We start from the raw sequence: 17,386 nt of genomic DNA, 5'->3' as shown, positions 1-17,386 counted from the left end.
CTTCACTGTGACCTTGTCCCAAATCCTGGGGCAAGGTCATTTGTAGAGAAGGATGTGGTGCCTGCACCATTCATTTATCGGCTACTTGACCTGCCTGAGATCAATTGGCATGACATGGGTTGGGCTCGCTCGTAGCCATTGCACAGTGAGCAGGCCTGGAGTCTTCGTCTCCTGTTGCGATGTCACAAAAGAGGGGGGACGTGGGTAGAGGAAGTGAAACGCTCCACTCCACCAGAATCTATCAATGGGCGCGTAAACGAGGCACAATTGCATTATCCCCAAATTCCCCCCCAAACCTCCGGCCTAGGTTATGTTAATTCCATTCTGAAAGTACTGCAGAACTTCTAGGCTCCTTTATATCAACTACATTGGAAATGGTTTCCATGGGCTTAACAAGCAACTTTGAAAGATGTCACTGGGCAATTAAGATTATGAAATGATGTCTCACGAACCTTCCTGTGGTTAAAGGTGAAGTTTATCGGATGGGTAAGAAAGCTTCCATTGCTATTTATCACTGCCGTTATTACTGCCGAATTCAGCACCACTCTCTGTTGATTTGGTTTGGCTGCGTCTTCTATCTCTTCAGTATTATTGCCCAAAATGTTAGACACGTTTTTGTAGACAATAAAGGCAACGACTGGAATTCTTCGATTTCTTCCTGAAATGAAAGGGAGAGAGAAAAGTTTTGCCACAGTCATCATACCAACCATTTTCAACGACTCAGATCATTATCATATTTACAGGCCAAAAATTGCATTATGGGAGCTTTTACTTGAGACCGCCTCAGCTTAATGCCTCATCCAAAAGATGGTGTCTACAAACAGAACAGCAAGTGCCAGCCTAGACTTTGTATTCAAAGTCACTGGAGTGGGATTTGAACTCACAACCATCTAACTCAGAGGCAAGAGCACCACCAATTTAGCCACAGTTGACACCCACCATTGCTAAGTTGGCAATGTTTTGAAACCAAGCAGGCCCTGGATGAAAGGCCAGAGACAAATAAAATAACAGCACTGGTAGTCTTGACAAATTCTCTTTTTTTTTTACTTATCCAATGTTTGGAGTTTGTTTTCTCCAAGGCAGCTATGCTGCAGCCAGGACCTAAAGCTGGTTTTGGGCCCTTGATTTGCTCATGGAAAGGGCCAAAGGCCTGCTTCAGGCACGAGGAAAAAACCCCTCTTACTTGTCCTTTCCCAATGTGATGGGTGGCAGACTTCCAATCGGAGGCGTGTGCACGCTTCCTGCCGGCCATTTTGGGGGCCTTAGGTGGCCATGTAGTGCCTGAAAAACGTGCACCATGTAGCCCAATTTAACCCCTTATGAGATCTAGATGGTTCGGGTTTGTTTCTATTGCCCCACAACACCCCAATTAACCCATAATAGGCATTCATTACAGCAGGTAGCATTGATACTTTACCAGATGCCTTGTCTGTAAATACAGCTGGATCGACCTCCATGGTGTTCCCAAGTGCCTTTAACGTTAAGCGTTCTCCAGGATTTATTTCTCGCATTATTCTAATTTCTAAAAATCCAAGAATTTTCTGTTAATTTCCGCTGTTATGTTTTATATTTTCATACTTAAAACGTATGATTCACATCCAAGTTCCTATCAGGCCATCAGTACTGACAGCTGTGTAATAAAATGGGTTACTTTTTTCAACTCTTCAAATCCAGGTGAATGCCCTCCTGCCTGTCAGTGCTAAAAATCCATGCTCAAAGGGAACATCGGAACATAGGACATAGGAGCAGGAGTAGGCCATTCGGCCCTTCAAGCCTGCCCTGCCATTTAATAAGATCATGGCTGATCTGGTTGTGGTCTCAACTTCACTTTCCTGTCTGTCCCCCATAACCCTTGACTCTATTGTCTCTCAAAAATCTATCTAATTCAGCCTTGAATAAATTCAATGACCCAGCCTCCAATGCTTTCTTGGGAAGAGAATTCCACAGAATAACGACCCTCTGAGAAAAAAAAACTCTCCTCATCTCCATCTTAGAAGGGAGACCTTTTATACTTAAACTGTGTCCCCTAGTTCTAGCCTCCCTCACAAGAGGAAACATCCTCCCAGTATCCACTCTGTTAAATCCCCTCAGGATCTTTTTTGTTTCAATAAGATCACCTCTCATTCTTCTAAACTTCAATGGGTAAAAGCTCAACCTGTTCAACCTATCTTCATAAGATAAGCTCTTCATCCCTGGAATTAGTTGAGTGAATCTCCTCTGAACTGCTTCTAATTCAATTATATCCTTTATCAAATGAGGAGACCAAAACTGTACACAGTACTCCAGATGTGGTCTCACCAAGGTCCTGTACAGCTGCAGTAAAACTTCCCCACTTTTATACTTGGTTCCCTTACAATAAATGACAACATTGCATTTGCCTCCCTAATCACTCGCTGAACCTGCACACTAACCTTTTGTGATTCATGTACCAGGACACTCACATCCCTCTGTACCACTGAGTTCTGCAATCTCTCTCCATTTAAATAATATACAGCTTTTCTATTCTTCAAAAGTGGACAAGTTCACATTTTCCCACATGATACTGACAAATCTTTGCCCACTCACTGAACCAACTATATCCTTTTGTAGGCTCTTTACCTCCTCTTGACAACTTACTTGAGTATGAGGTAGTGTAACAAAACTGTTGTTTCTTTGAATACAGCTTCCTCACCCAGAGAGTGGAATTGGGGAAGTTAATCTCAGTTGTCCTTACATAGATCAAGCTTTGGGCAGTCTTATCCCAGCTTCTGATTGAGGTATTTCAAATATGAAAAGGATTCAATAGGGTCAATATGGAGAAACTATTTCCTCTTCAGGAGCAAAAATCAGGAAACAGTTTTCATCTGTCTTGCTCCCAAAGGGCTCTGGATGCTGTGGGAAGATTGGAGCTTTCACAACTTAAAATAGCTAGATTTTTGTTGGGTAAAGATAGTAAGGGATACAGAGCAAAGGTAGGCAAATGAAGTTGAGGTGCAGGTCAGCCATGATCTGATTGAGTGACAGAACAGGACCGATGAGATGAATGGCCTCCCTCTGTTGCTAATTTTCGTATGTTCTAGTGAGTATGTGACCACAGCTTAGAATTGCCAGAGGTTTGGCATATATTAGCATACAAATGACACTGCAAGCCTCCATCTAGTACAGTGATGGGCATTACTAGTATCAAGTACAGTGAACGGCGGTTTTTAGTATCTGATAAGGGGGACTGAGGTTACATGTGTTACACAATCACGGATTTAAAAACCATTAGCACATTACCAAACTCTTCCGTTGACTTCTGTTCTTCACGTTGATTCGACGAAACTTTGACTGTAGACATCAGGGCATTCTCTGCATTATCCAGGAACCGTGTCAATTGGCAAATTCGATCCGATTTTCTGTCGATCATTGACATCGTTTTGTAGAGTCTCTCCATTTGACATGTGGTCATACACTGTTCATAACAAAATCAAGAAAAGTCATTTTTAAAATACATATTGGCATTATTGTACCTCAAATAGTCAGTAAAATGCCCAATGCATTCACTGATAGATTTCTGATTGATATATATGTTTAACAGCTCATTCACAAAAGATGTGGATTATTAAAAATATAGAGGTTGCGTTTCCACTCATGACATTGATGGAATCCAGGCAGAATTGACTGAACTAGTGCAAAAGCATTGCTTCTTTTACATTACCACAGGAAACGAAAAGAGCTAGCAACTATAAAACACCTTTCATGACCTCATGACTTTGACCCTGCCTCAGTTCATCTGCTACTAAATCCTTCATCCATGCCTTTGCTACCTCTAGACATAATTATTCCAAAAATCTCTTGGCCAGCCTGCCCCATTCTACTCTCTGTAAACCTGAGGTCATCCAAAACTCTGCTGCCTGTGTCCTTACTTGCACCAAGTCCCATTCACCCATCAACCCTGTTCTCACTGACCTTCATTGGCCTCATGGTTACGCACCATCTTCATTTTAAAATTCTCATCCTTTTTTTTCAATTCCCTCCATGGCCTCGCCCCTCCCACTCTCCGTAATCTCCTCCAACCCCAGAACTTTCTGAGATATCTGCCCTCTTGAGCATCTCTGACTTAAATTGCTCCACCATTGGTGACTGTACCTTCAGTTACCTAGACCCTAAGCTCTGGAATTCCCTCCTTCAATCTCTCCATCTCTTTGCCTCACTTTCCTTCTTTAAGAAGCTTGTTAAACCTTTGATCAAGTTTTTGGCCATCTGCCCTAGTATCTCCTTATGAGACTTGGTGTTATATTTTGCTTTATAAGGCTTTTATGAAGTGCCTTGGGGCATTTATAACGTTAAAAGTGCTTTACTGCCAATAAAGTACGTTTTAGGTGTAGACCTTCCTGGTGTCCTCACCAATATTTATCCTACAACCAACATCTCGAAAACAGATTATCTGCTTATTATCATCTTGCTGCTTGTGGAAGGCCCCAATTCTCACAGCCGTAGATGTGGAATAGACTCCCGGTAAAAGTGGTTGATGCTTAGACAATTGGCAATGAAATTGGAGGCTACAAGGGTAGGCGTAGACTGATATGGCCAGATAACTCATGGCTGCTATGCCACATTGATGTTTGTGGGATCTTGCTGTGTGCAAATTGGCTGCCACGTTTCTTACATTACAATGGTGACTACATGTCAAAAGTACTTCATTGGCTGTAAAGTGCTTTGGGCCTGAAGTCATGAAAGGCACTCTAGAATGCAAGTTATTTTGCTTTCTTCTTTATTTGACCCACTTACCAATTGCTCAGATGCTGCGGAATTGCTGTGGGATTGATAACAATGTTGTTCACAATCTGGGATAATGAAGGCACAGATTAGCATTGTATGGTGCATTCCAGAATCATTCACAGCTCATACCTGCCCCATGGTGTATTTACTGGCAACTCACATTTCATTGTAAATGATTTATGCCCTCAGTTTCCCTTCCTCAAGATTTTGAAGTTGAACGTTTACAAATAACTCAGGATTTGCTGGGAATTACAAACCATGTTTTAGTTTTTTTTTTAACACTTATCATTGTAGTACAGTCGGTGATAGAGAGGACACTCTGGGGCACATGGGTATCAATATCAGGCTAGGTGACGGAGATAGCTACAAACAGTAAACTCCAGTCTGAGCGATAACCAGAAGACATTGTTATAAAGAGCCAAAAATCTACTTCACCATCTGAGGCACTGCAGAGTCCCAAAAACAAAATCTGCAATATCAAAAAACATAGGCCTAGAAATTGTTTTGTGCAGCGCTCGTTTTTTTTGGGAGCTCCTTGGACAACTAAGGACCCAGTATGGCAGGCGGAAAGCATGGGCACATTTACAGCCAGAAATTCCCTGCCCATCATTTTGGCTGAGGACAATAAATAGGTGTCTCTTACCTACGCTTGAGACAGGCGTTGGTCCCTTTGCATATGCAGATAAGGGGCCGAAGATCTGTTTGCGGCTCCCAAGCCAAATTGGTTTTCCCTGAGTGAAATCAGGCCTCGGCCTGATTTCGTTCCTTTTTCATTTAACTAAGTTAAGCTTAAGATTAAAAATGGCAGGAGATCTCAGACCCGTGTCATGCTCCTCTTGCTCAATGTGGGAGCTCAGGGACACGGCTGATGTCCCTGACTCCTTCACGTGCAGGAAGTGTGTCCAGCTGCAGCTCTTGTTAGACCGCATGATGGCTCTGGAGCTGCGGATGGACTCACTTTGGAGCATCCGCGATGCTGAGGAGGTAGTGGATAGCACGTTTAGCGAATTGGTCACACCGCAGATTAGGATTGCTGAGGGAGAAAGGGAATGGGTGACCAAAAGGCAGAGAAAAAGCAGGAAGGCAGCGCAGGAGTCCCCTGCGGTCATCTCCCTCCAAAACAAGTATACCATTTTGGATACTGTTGAGGGAGATGGCTCACCAGGGGAAGGCAGCAGTAGCCAGGTTCGTGGCACCGTGGCTGGCTCTGCTGTTCGGAAGGGCGGGAGAAAGAGTGGAAGGGCTATAGTCATAGGGGATTCAATTGTAAGGGGAGTAGATAGGCGGTTCTGTGGTCGAAAACGAGACTCCCGAACGGTATGTTGCCTCCCAGGTGCACGGGTCAGGGATGTCTCAGTTCGGCTGCAGAACATTCTGAAGGGGGAGGGTGAACAGCCAGTTGTCATTGTGCACATAGGCACCAATGATATAGGTAAAAAACGGGATGAGGTCCTACAAGCAGAATTTAGGGAGTTAGGAGCCAAGTTAAAAAGTAGGACCTCAGAGGTAGTAATCTCAGGATTGCTACCAGTGCCACGTGATAGTCAGAGTAGAAACGAAAGAATAGTCAGGATGAATGCGTGGCTTGAGAGATGGTGCAGGAAGGAGGGGTTCAGATTTTTGGGACATTGGGACCGGTTCTGGGGGAGGTGGGACTATTACAAATTGGACAGTCTACACCTGGGCCGGACTGGAACCAATGTCCTTGGGAGTGCTTTTGCTAACGCTGTTGGGGAGGGTTTAAACTAATGTGGCAGGGGGATGGGAACCAAATGAGGAGGTCAGTGGACAGTAAGGAGGTAGTAACGAAAGCCTGTAAGGAACTAGATAATGAAGTCAGCGTGACTGTTTTAATGCAAGAAGTGTAGTAGGTAAGGCAGATGAATTTAGGGCTTGGATTAGTACCTGGGAGTATGATGTTATTGCTATTACTGAGACTTGGTTGAGGGAAGGGCATGATTGGCAACTAAATATCCCAGGATATTGATGCTTCAGGCGGGAAAGAGAGGGAGGTAAAAGGGGTGGAGGAGTTGCATTACTAGTCAAAGAGGATATCACAGCTGTGCTGAAGGAGGGCACTATGGAGGACTCGAGCAGTGAGGCAATATGGGCAGAACTCAGAAATAGGAAGGGTACGGTAACAATGTTGGGGCTGTACTACAGGTCTCCCAACAGCGAGCGTGAGATAGAGGTACAAATATGTAAACAGATTATGGAAAGATGTAGGAGCAACAGGGTGGTGGTGATAGGAGATTTTAATTTTCCCAACATTGACTGGGATTTACTTAGTGTTAGAGGTCTAGATGGAGCAGAATTTGTCAGGAGCATCCAGGAGAGTTTTCTAGAGCAGTATGTAAATAGTCCAACTCGGGAAGGGGCCATACTGGACCTGGTGTTGGGGAATGAGCCCGGCCAGGTGGTTGAAGTTTCAGTAGGGGACTACTTTGGGAATAGTGATCACAATTCCGTAAGCTTTAAAATACTCATGGACAAAGACGAGAGTGGTCCTAAAGGAAGAGTGCTAAATTGGGGGAAGGCCAACTATACCAAAATTCGGCAGGAGCTGGGGAATGTAGATTGGGAGCAGCTGTTTCAAGGTAATTCAACATGTGATATGTGGGAGGCTTTTAAAGAGAGGTTGATTAGCGTGTAGGAGAGACATGTTCCTGTGAAAATGAGGGATAGAAATGGCAAGATTAGGGAACCATGGATGACAGGTAAAATTGTGAGACTAGCTAAGAGGAAAAAGGAAGCATACATAAGGTCTAGGTGGCTGAAGAAAGACGAAGCTTTGAAAGAATATCGGGAATGTAGGACCAATCTGAAACGAGGAATTAAGAGGGCTAAAAGGGGTCATGAAATATCTTTAGCAAACAGGGTTAAGAAAAATCCCAAAGCCTTTTATTCATATATAAGGAGCAAGAGGGTAACTAGAGAAAGGATTGGCCCACTCAAGGACAAAGGAGGAAAGTTATGTGTGGAGTCAGAGAAAATGGGTGAGATTCTAAACGAGTACTTTGCATCGGTATTCACCGAGGAGAGGGACATGAAGGATGTTGAGGTTAGGAACAGATGTTTGATTACTCTAGGTCAAGTCGGCATAAGGAGGGAGGAAGTGTTGGGTATTCTAAAAGGCATTAAGGTGGACAAGTCCCCAGGTCCGGATGGGATCTATCCCAGGTTACTGTGGGAAGCGGGAGAGGAAATAGCTGGGGCCTTAACAGATATCTTTGCAGCATCCTTAAACACAGGTGAGGTCCCGGAGGACTGGAGAATTGCTAATGTTGTCCACTTGTTTAAGAAGGGTAGCAGGGATAATCCAGGTAATTATAGACCGGTGAGCCTGACGTCAGTGGTAGGGAAGCTGCTGGAGAAGTTACTGAGGGATAGGATCTATTCCCATTTGGAAGAAAATGGGCTTATCAGTGATAGGCAACATGGTTTTGTGCAGGGAAGGTCATGTCTTACCAACTTAATAGAATTCTTTGAGGAAGTGACAAAGTTGATTGATGAGGGAAGGGCTGTAGATGTCGTATACATGGACTTCAGTAAGGCATTTGATAAGGTTCCCCATAGTAGGCTGATGGAGAAAGTGAAGGCGCATGGGGTCCAAGGTGTACTAGCTAGATGGATAAAGAACTGGCTGGGCAACAGGAGACAGAGAGTAGCAGTGGAAGGGAGTTTCTCAAAATGGAGACGTGTGACCAGTGGTGTTCCACAGGGATCCGTGCTGGGACCACTGTTGTTTGTGATATAAATAAATGATTTGGAGGAAAGTATAGGTGGTCTGATTAGCAAGTTTGCAGACGACACTAAGATTGGTGGAGTAGCAGATAGTGAAGGGGACTGTCCGAGAATACAGCAGAATATAGATAGACTGGAGAGTTGGGCAGAGAAATGGTAGATGGAGTTCAATCAGGGCAAATGCGAGGTGATGCATTTTGGAAGATCCAATTCAAGAGTGAACTGTACAGTAAATGGAAAAGTCCTGGGGAAAATTGATGTACAGAAAGATTTGGATGTTCAGGTCCATTGTTCCCTGAAGGTGACAACACAGGTCAAGAGAGTGGTCAAGAAGGCATACGGCATGCTTTCCTTCATCGGACGGGGTATTGAGTACAAGAGTTGGCAGGGCATGTTGCAGTTGTATAGGACTTTGGTTCGGCCACATTTGGAATACTGCGTGCAGTTCTGGCCGCCACATTACCAAAAGGATGTGGATGCTTTGGAGAGGGTGCAGAGGAGGTTCACCAGGATGTTGCCTGGTATGGAGGGCGCTAGCTATGAAGAGAGGTTGAGTAGATTAGGATTATTTTCATTAGAAAGACGGAGGTTGAGGGGGGACCTGATTGAGGTGTACAAAATCATGAGAGGTATAGACAGGTTGGATAGCAAGAAGCTTTTTCCCAGAGTGGGGGATTCAATTACAAGGAGTCACGAGTTCAAAGTGAAAGGGGAAAAGTTTAGGGGGGATATGCGTGGAAAGTTCTTTACGCAGAGGGTGGTGGGTGCCTGGAACGCGTTGCCAGCGGAGGTGGTAGACGCGGGCACGATAGCGTCTTTTAAGATGTATCTAGACAGATACATGAATGGGCAGGAAGTAAAGAGATACAGACCCTTAGAAAATAGGCGTCATGTTTAGATACGGGATCTGGATCGGCGCAGGCTTGGAGGGCCGAAGGGCCTGTTCCTGTGCTGTAATTTTCTTTGTTCTTTATTGCCTGCTAGGCCCAACCAAGAAGGTAAGTAACAAACTTCACATTGGAGGACCAGACCTCCCTCCACCCCCGATTCCTGTTCCACACAGTTCCCAGTTGCTATCGGAGATGAACAACTATAGTGTTTTGTGGACATTTGCACAATAATATACTACCAAGGTCAATGTAAAGTATCAAAGCAAAATACATTTCCATAATAGATTTGAAGTTAAGTTGTTCACCATTAATGCTTGAAATGCATCAATCCCAAGAATATAGCACTGAAGAAGTGGGTCTCTTTACTGAACAGGGTCAGATGGAGAGCAAAGTACATGGAGGGGATTATTAGTTGAACTGTGACCCCTTGGTGCTGCCTACCAGCAGCCAGTCTCCGTGAACAGTTCAGTCACTAGGATTTCAGATTTAAAACATTCTTGAAAACATTGGCCCAGATTTTGTGAATCTGTCAGCATTCAGTGTCAGTGCATCTGTGAAACTGACAGAAGGTTCTGGAGTACACACATGTGCAGTTAAATGTGGAAATCCAGAAGCTGCTGTCAGTGATTCCCTGTTCCAGGGTGAGCTGTTTAAGTCCTCTCAGATTTCAAACCTTTCAAAAATCACAGAACTGACAAGGACTTTCCTTACTATGCTGGAATATTGCTGTTAAAATGCCTCTAAAAGAGTTAGGCGTTGTTTAATGAGGTGTAATTGGGTTTTTAACAGTGTATGACGTCATAATTACTGCCTAACAACCTCTCTGGCCCTGAAAAACTAATTTTATTTTTATGAACTGTCAAATTTGCCATTATTATAAAACTTAAATTGTTTTTTAATATAAAACTTTTTAAAAGTTTGCTTGTGATATTTCAGCTTCTACCTTAATCCCATGCATACAGCCCAATCTTTATTGGACTCTCTGTAAACGTCATAAAAAGTGAAGGATAAACAGTGCATTTTACTTCCTGGTTTGCTGTCAGTGAGCATTCTTCAGGCTGCTTAGCCTGTCGGATGACATTACTGTTGTTGGGCGCTGGAGATTCCCTTGACTTGGCGCCAGTGTCAAAGGAATATCGGGAAAGGGGAAATCCACGCCATAGAGATTGCTCGACCTTTGTGGGCAGCTTTCTTTGAGGTCAGCCGCAAGCATTGTCACTTGACCTTTAGCCTCAAAATCCAGCCTTTTGATTGAATTTGTCCCCAAACATTCAAAAGAAGAATTGTCAACTTTCCAGTTTTGTTTCTAAAGTAAAGTCATTAATATTAATAAGCACTTACCTGAACAATTACCAAATTTGGCTGATCTACTCTTTGTTTTGAAGAAACAGCAATAACTTCCAATTGTATTCACACAGATCTTATCAGTGTCGCATTGTGATGACTTTTTCTTGCACTCATTCTTATCTATAAAAAAAATCATAAAATATAATCTTTTGGATTAGCTTTTCAGCGAATCATGCATTGTGGCACAGTGACTTTGGACTGGATTTTAATGCCCAAAAATGCATGGGTTGGGGTCGGTCAGATGTTAAAATTTTAAACATCTCAAATCTGACCCCTGCCTGCCTCCGACTCATCCACTTCTGGGTTTATCGGAGGCCGGAGAAGGGGCGGTCAGGAGGCAGTTTGAATATTTAAATATTTTACTGAGGCTGGCAGCCTCTGATTCAACCTGTTTTCCAAATTTAACAGTAACCAGCAGGATTTCTCAGGCCTCCGGAAACCAGGCAGCTAAATGGAGACAAGGGGTGGAATTTTACATTGGGCAGAAGGCCCCATCCACCAGCCAAAAGGTCGGGGGCGAGTCTGCCTCCACTGGGCCTAGGGAGCCACGCTGGGATTTTACGCACTCCAGGCCCTTAGTTGGCCTTGTGCACGACTCCCACCTCTCTGAGACAGGAAGTCCCACCTAATGGAGCTGCTGGTCAATCAGTGGGCCGGCAGCTTTCAGTCTCAGCAGCGCCACTGGGAGCAAAGGCCACTGTTGGGACTGCATGCAGCCAGCAGAAACAAGAGGGACGATGACCCCGGAAACAAGGTAAGTTTTTGGGGCCTCGCCGGGGACAATCGGCTGGGCCCTGGCGAGGCAAGGAGGGCTGGTTGGGGTGTTGGGTGGGGGAGTGGGGCGTGTTGTGCAGTGGGGGCGGTTGGCTCGTGGGGGAACCCTCCGTGGGCCACAGAGCGCCCAATCAGGAGGGGCCGCTCCAGCCCGCAAGAAAGCCGCCTGGCTTTACCTGGCAGTGTCCTGGGGGCCTAAGCCACTAGCTGGCCACTGCTGGTAAAATACCAGTAGCAGCAGGAGGAGGCCCTTAAGTGGCAGTTAATTGGCCACACAAGGGCCTTGATTGGCCTGGGGTGGGCGGGCCGTTTCTCATCGCCGCCGTCCTGCGTAAAATTGCAGTGGGGGAGAGAAAGCATCAGGAACGGCACCGCACCCCCCGCCTCCCACTCAATTTTACAGCCCCCCCGTCACAAGCCTGCTCCTGTGGGGAGGCGTAAGATTCCTGCCCTTCAACTGCTTCAGGGAGAAGGGAATAAGTGTCTTTTCAGGACTGCTTGTGGTCCAGGAGGAGTAGGAGTGCTTTTTACTCTGGCTTATCAAGCACCCCACCCTCAAACTGCTCCTCTCCCCATACCAAGACCCCAGGGATCAGACTCTGCCTCCCCCAGGGATCTGTTAATGTGCTTTAAATAAACCAGTTGCTCATTTAACACAGTGTGATATCTGCATTGCTCAAAGTTAGATCAGATATTATAAACTAACCCCAGAACCCACAGTAAACACAACAAAAACTTGGCATTTCGAATGAGTGAACAAAATCTAATGCTATAATTAAAGCAAAATACTGCGGATGCTGGAAATCAGAAATAAAAACAAGAAATGCTGGAAATACTCAGCAGGTCTGGCAGTATCTGTGGAGAGAGAAGCAGAGTTAACGTTTCAGGTCAGTGACCCTTCTTCAGAACTGGCAAATATTAGAAAAGTAAAAGATTTTAAGCAAGTAAAGCGGGAGAGAATAACTGACCAGAAGGTCATGGAACAAAGGCAAACAGTATGTTAATGTTGTGCTGAAAGACAGCGCGTTAATACAGAGAGGGTGTGAATAGACTGTAAAGCACAAAGCACGCCTGCAACAAACATTAAAAAATTTTTTTTAAAAACAGAAACAGTGGGTAGGCAAAGTAGAACATAGAACATAGAAAAATATAGCACAGAACAGGCCCTTCGGCCCACGATGTTGTGCCGATCCTTTGTCCTCTGTCAAGGACAATTTAATCTATACCCCATCATTCTCCTTTATCCATATACCTATCTAAAAGCCGTTTGAAAGTCCCTAAAGTTTCTGACTCAACAACTTCCCCAGGCAAGGCATTCCATGTCCCGACCACTCTCTGGGTAAAGAACCTTCCCCTGACATCCCCCTTATATCTCCCACCCTTCACCTTAAATTTATGACCCCTTGTAACGCTTTGCTCCACCCGGGGAAAAAGTTTCTGACTGAAAGTAGAAACAAACTAAACACACTAAAAAACTTAAAATAAAATAACCAAATAAAAAATAAGAAAAAATAACTAAACATAAAAAGGGGGGACCCGTCATGCTCTGAAATTATTGAATTCAAGGTTCAGTCTGGCAGGCTGTAGTGTGCCTAATCGGTAAATGAGATGCTGTTCCTCGAGATTGCGTTGATGTTCACTGGAACACTGCAGCAATCCCAGGACAGAGATGTGAGCATGAGAGCAGGGGGGGAAGTGTTGAAATGGCAAGCAACCGGAAGCTCGGGGTCCTGCTTGTGGACAGAGCGGAGGTGTTCCTCAAAGCGGTCACCCAGTCTGCGTTTGGTCTCCCCAATGTAGAGGAGACCACATTGTGAGCAGCGAATACAGTATACCACATTGAAAGAAGTACAAGTAAATCGCTGCTTCACCTGAAAGGAGTGTTTGGGACCTTGGATAGTGAGGAGAGAGGAGGTAAATGGGCAGGTATTACACCTCCTGCGATTGCAAGGGAAGGTGCCATGGGAAGGGGATGAGGTGGTGGGGGTAATGGAGGAGTGGGCCAGAGTGTCACGGAGGGAATGATCCGTTCGGAATGCTGACAGGGGAAGGGAGGGAAAAATGCGTTTGGTAGTGGCATCATGCTGGATGTGGCGGAAATGGCGGAGGATGATCCTTTGGATCTGAAGGCTGATGGGGTGGAAAGTGAGGACAAGGGGAACCCTGTTGCGGTTCTGGGAGGGAGAGGAATGGGTGAGGGTAGAGGTGCGGGAAATGGGCCAGACATGGTTGAGGGCCCTGTCAACTACAGTGGGTGGGAATCCTCAGTTGAGGAAAAAGGAAGACATATCAGAAGCATTGTCGTGTAAGGTAGCATCATCAGAGCAGATGCGTCGGAGACGGAGAAACTGGGAGAATGGAATGGAGTCATTACAGGAGGTAGGGTGTGAAGAAGTGTAAGTCGAGGTAGCTTTGGGAGTCGGTGGGCTTATAATGGATATTAATAGACAGCCTATCCCCAGAGATGGAGACAGAGTAGTCGAGGAAGGGAAGGGAAGAGTTGAAGATGGACCATGTGAAGGTGAGAGAAGGGTGGAAATTGGAAGCAAAGTTGATAACGTTTTCTAGTTCCAGGCGGGAGCAGGAAATGGCACCGATACAGTCATCAATGTACCGGAAAAAGAGTTGGGGGAGGGGGCCTGAGTAGGACTGGAACAAAGAATGCTCGACATATCCCACAAAAAGGCAGGCATAACTAGGACCCATGCGGGTACCCATAGCAACACCTTTTACTTGAAGGAAGTGAGTGGAGTTGAAGGAGAAGTTGTTCAATGTAAGAACAAGTTCAGCCAGGCGGAGGAGGGTGGTGGTGGATGGGGACTGGTTGGGCCTCTGTTCAAGGAAGAAGTGGAGAGCCCTCAAACCATCCTGGTGGTGGATGGAGGTGTAGAGAGATTGGACATCTATAGTGAAGAGGAGGCGGTTAGGTCCAGGAAACTGGAAATTGTCAAAATGATGTAGGGCGTCAGAAGGGTCACGGATGTAGGTGGGAAGAGACTGGACCCGCGGAGAAAAGATAGAGTCAAGATAGAAAGAAATAAGTTCAGTGGGGCAGGAACAGGCTGAAACAATGGGTCTGCCGGGACAGTCCTGTTTGTGGATTTTGGGAAGGAGGTAGAAGCGTGCTGTCCGGGGTTGTGGGACTATGGGGTTGGAAGCTGTAGAGGGAAGATCTCCAGAGGAGATGAAATCAGTGCCAGTTCTGTGGACAGTAGCTTGATGTTTGGTGGTGGGGTCATGGTCCAGAGGGAGGTAGGAAGAAGTGTCTGAGAGTTGGTGCTGAGCCTCTGCAAGGTAGAGGTTGGTACGCCAGACAACAACAGCACCACCCTTATCTGTAGGTTTGATGACAATGTCGGGGTTAGACCTGAGAGTACGGAGTGCCTCAAGTTCAGAGGGAGGCAGGTTAGAGTGAGTGAGGGGGGCAGAGAAATTGAGATGGCCGATGTCTCGCCGACAGTTTTCAATGAAAAGATCAAGAGCGGGAAAGAGGCCAGAGGGAGAGGGTCCAGGTAGAGGGAAAATACTGGAGGTGGGTGAATGGGTCTGCTGGTCGGGGGGGTGGGGGGGTAAGAATTCCTGGTCAAAGAGTGCTTTCGTAAAATACGTCAGGATAAAGAAAAGTGTGATGATAGAACGATACGCATTCTGCTGGGGATCCCAGGGATATGGTGAGTCCATTAAACAATATGTGACAGCATTGCAGCAATTGGCATCAACATGTAAATTTGGCACTAACGACACACGGTTAAGCACATTAACTATATCAAACTCTTACAGATTGAGCATTAGTTTCTAGTGCTGTGTGTTCAGAGGCAGATCCAAGCTGGGTCTGTTCCAGAAGCACCTCCTGTCTGGGTTTACCTCTGCACTCTAGCTCCACCCGGAGGCCTAAGCAAACAAGCATGACAGGATCAAGGACTGGATCCCCTTCACCAGGATGGGGTTTGGAACCCCCTTCCCAGATTAGACCCCCATCCCCCAAAGTCAGGGAACAGACTTCCAAGACCACACCTCTGCAGTGGAACCTGGATCAGACTGACCTATTCCTGTCCGAAACTCTGTCCCCCACCTTCGATACAGCCCACCCCAGTTAATATCCAGACCATAGAATCATAGAATCACACAGCACAGTACCTCTGCTGGCTCCTTGAAAGAGCTAGCCAATTAGTCCTGCTCTTTAAGACCATAAGAACATTTCCCCATACTCTAGCAATGGTTTTCCCTTTCAAGTATTTATCCAATTCCCTTTTGGAAATTATTGTTGCATCTGCTTCCACTGCCCTTTTAGGCAGCACATTCCAGAGAGGGGGTAGATTTTGGTTTCCATTCCAACCAAGGGGCCTGACGATAAAGTGGGTTGCTTTGTCCTGGATGGTGTCGAGCTTCTTGAGTATTGTTGGAGCTGCAGCCATCTGAGCAAGTGGGGAGTATTCCCTCATACTCCTGACTTGTGCCTTGTGGATGGTGGACAGGCTTTGGGGAGTCAGGAGATGAGCTACTTGCTCCTAGTAGCCACAGTATTTATGTGGCGTATCCAGTTCAGTTTCTGGTCTGTGATGAATACCAAGACGTTGATGGTGGGGGATTCAGCGATCGTAATACTAGTGAATGTCAAGGGGATGTGGTTGGGTTCTTTCTTGTTGGAGATGGTCATTGCCTGGCACTTGTGTGGTGTTAATGTTACTTGCCAAGACTGAAAGTTGTCCAGGTCTTTCTGCATGCGGGCATGGACTGCTTCACACAAGTTGCAATCTTACGTGTACACCTAGTTCCCTTCCACGTCATGCACCATACAGACTTGGAAGTGTTTCTTTATTGTCTCAGAATTCGCTAACACCATTATGGGAGAACTGTTAGCATAAGGTCTGCAATGAATCAAAGAAAAAGGCCACCCTGTCCTTCTCAAGGGAGGGGCAATAAATGCGGCATTTCCTACATAGCCGCATTCCAAGAACAGAGGAAAAGGGTGATCAGCAGTTTGCCTGGCATTGAATATACACTACGAGAACAATTTAAAACAGTGGGAATAGCAACGTAGTTACTGGCACAAGAGGATCTTACCTTTACAGTATGATGGTCCAGTTGTACAATTGTTAGCTTCCATACATAACTCAAACCCTGTCTGACAGTGGCATTCTTTGCTCCCATTGTTAATATGGCACGTTGAACCAGAAGGACATGTGTGTGAAAGACAAGCATCAGAATCTGAAAAACATGTAACAATCGAATCATTGGAATGCTGTGCTTCAACATGATGGGAGCTGCAACGAGACTCAGGCACGTGAAACTATCTTGAGTAGAATTTCTCTGGAACTCTCCTGATCTCAAGCTGTAACTTTGGTGGTGGATTGGCTAAAACCACAGGGAAAGGGTTTTAATGGCTGTTTCTCCAGGACTTCTGCCGATTTCCTGCCAAAGATGAGGAGACCACCATCTACAACCACAAAAACTTCCAAAAGCAGCAGCTTGAATTTATACAGCTCCTTTAACGTAATTAAAAAATTCCAAGTCGCGTTACAGGACCATTATAGAGCAAAATTTGACACCAAGGAGATATTAAGACAGATGACTCAAAGCTTGGTCAAAGAGGTAGATTTTAAGTATTGTCTTAAGCATTGCTTGTGACATTGGGCATATCTCCAATCTGCGCCACACTGCTCCCTACTCCTCCAAGTCACCCTGAGGAAAAGGACAAAGATCAGATGCTACCAAAGGATAGCAAAATTCTGGCCCATGATAGTTGCTCTTGTGGTGTGAGCGAGCGGCTAAGTCATCATGTTAATGAGAGCAGCTTCACTGGATTAGTTTAGATTGTTTTGGGTTCATAGTTGTTGATAGAAGCCACTCTTATTGAAGCCACTAGATGGAGCCTCATGCAATCAATT

At 45.4% G+C, this 17,386-nt stretch overlaps 1 protein-coding gene across 1 annotated transcript in view; it reads right to left on the bottom strand.

Annotated features, from left to right (window-relative positions):
- The window catches only part of LOC137355619 (adhesion G protein-coupled receptor E3-like), a 65,684-nt gene that overhangs the window by 23,128 nt on the left and 25,170 nt on the right, over positions 1–17,386 (bottom strand). The window contains exons 3-8 of the mRNA XM_068020964.1: positions 16,563–16,706; positions 10,719–10,844; positions 4,753–4,808; positions 3,259–3,433; positions 1,418–1,522; positions 453–658 (exon numbers count right to left, since the gene is read on the bottom strand). Of these exons, the coding sequence (XP_067877065.1) occupies positions 453–658; positions 1,418–1,522; positions 3,259–3,433; positions 4,753–4,808; positions 10,719–10,844; positions 16,563–16,706 (812 nt within the window). The remainder of the gene's footprint in view (positions 1–452; positions 659–1,417; positions 1,523–3,258; positions 3,434–4,752; positions 4,809–10,718; positions 10,845–16,562; positions 16,707–17,386) is intronic.

Source organism: Heterodontus francisci, chromosome 43 (assembly GCF_036365525.1).
Source record: "Heterodontus francisci isolate sHetFra1 chromosome 43, sHetFra1.hap1, whole genome shotgun sequence".
NCBI lineage: Eukaryota > Metazoa > Chordata > Chondrichthyes > Heterodontiformes > Heterodontidae > Heterodontus > Heterodontus francisci.
The sequence above is the reverse complement of the archived record's forward strand: the minus strand, read 5'-3'. Positions and strand labels throughout refer to the sequence as shown.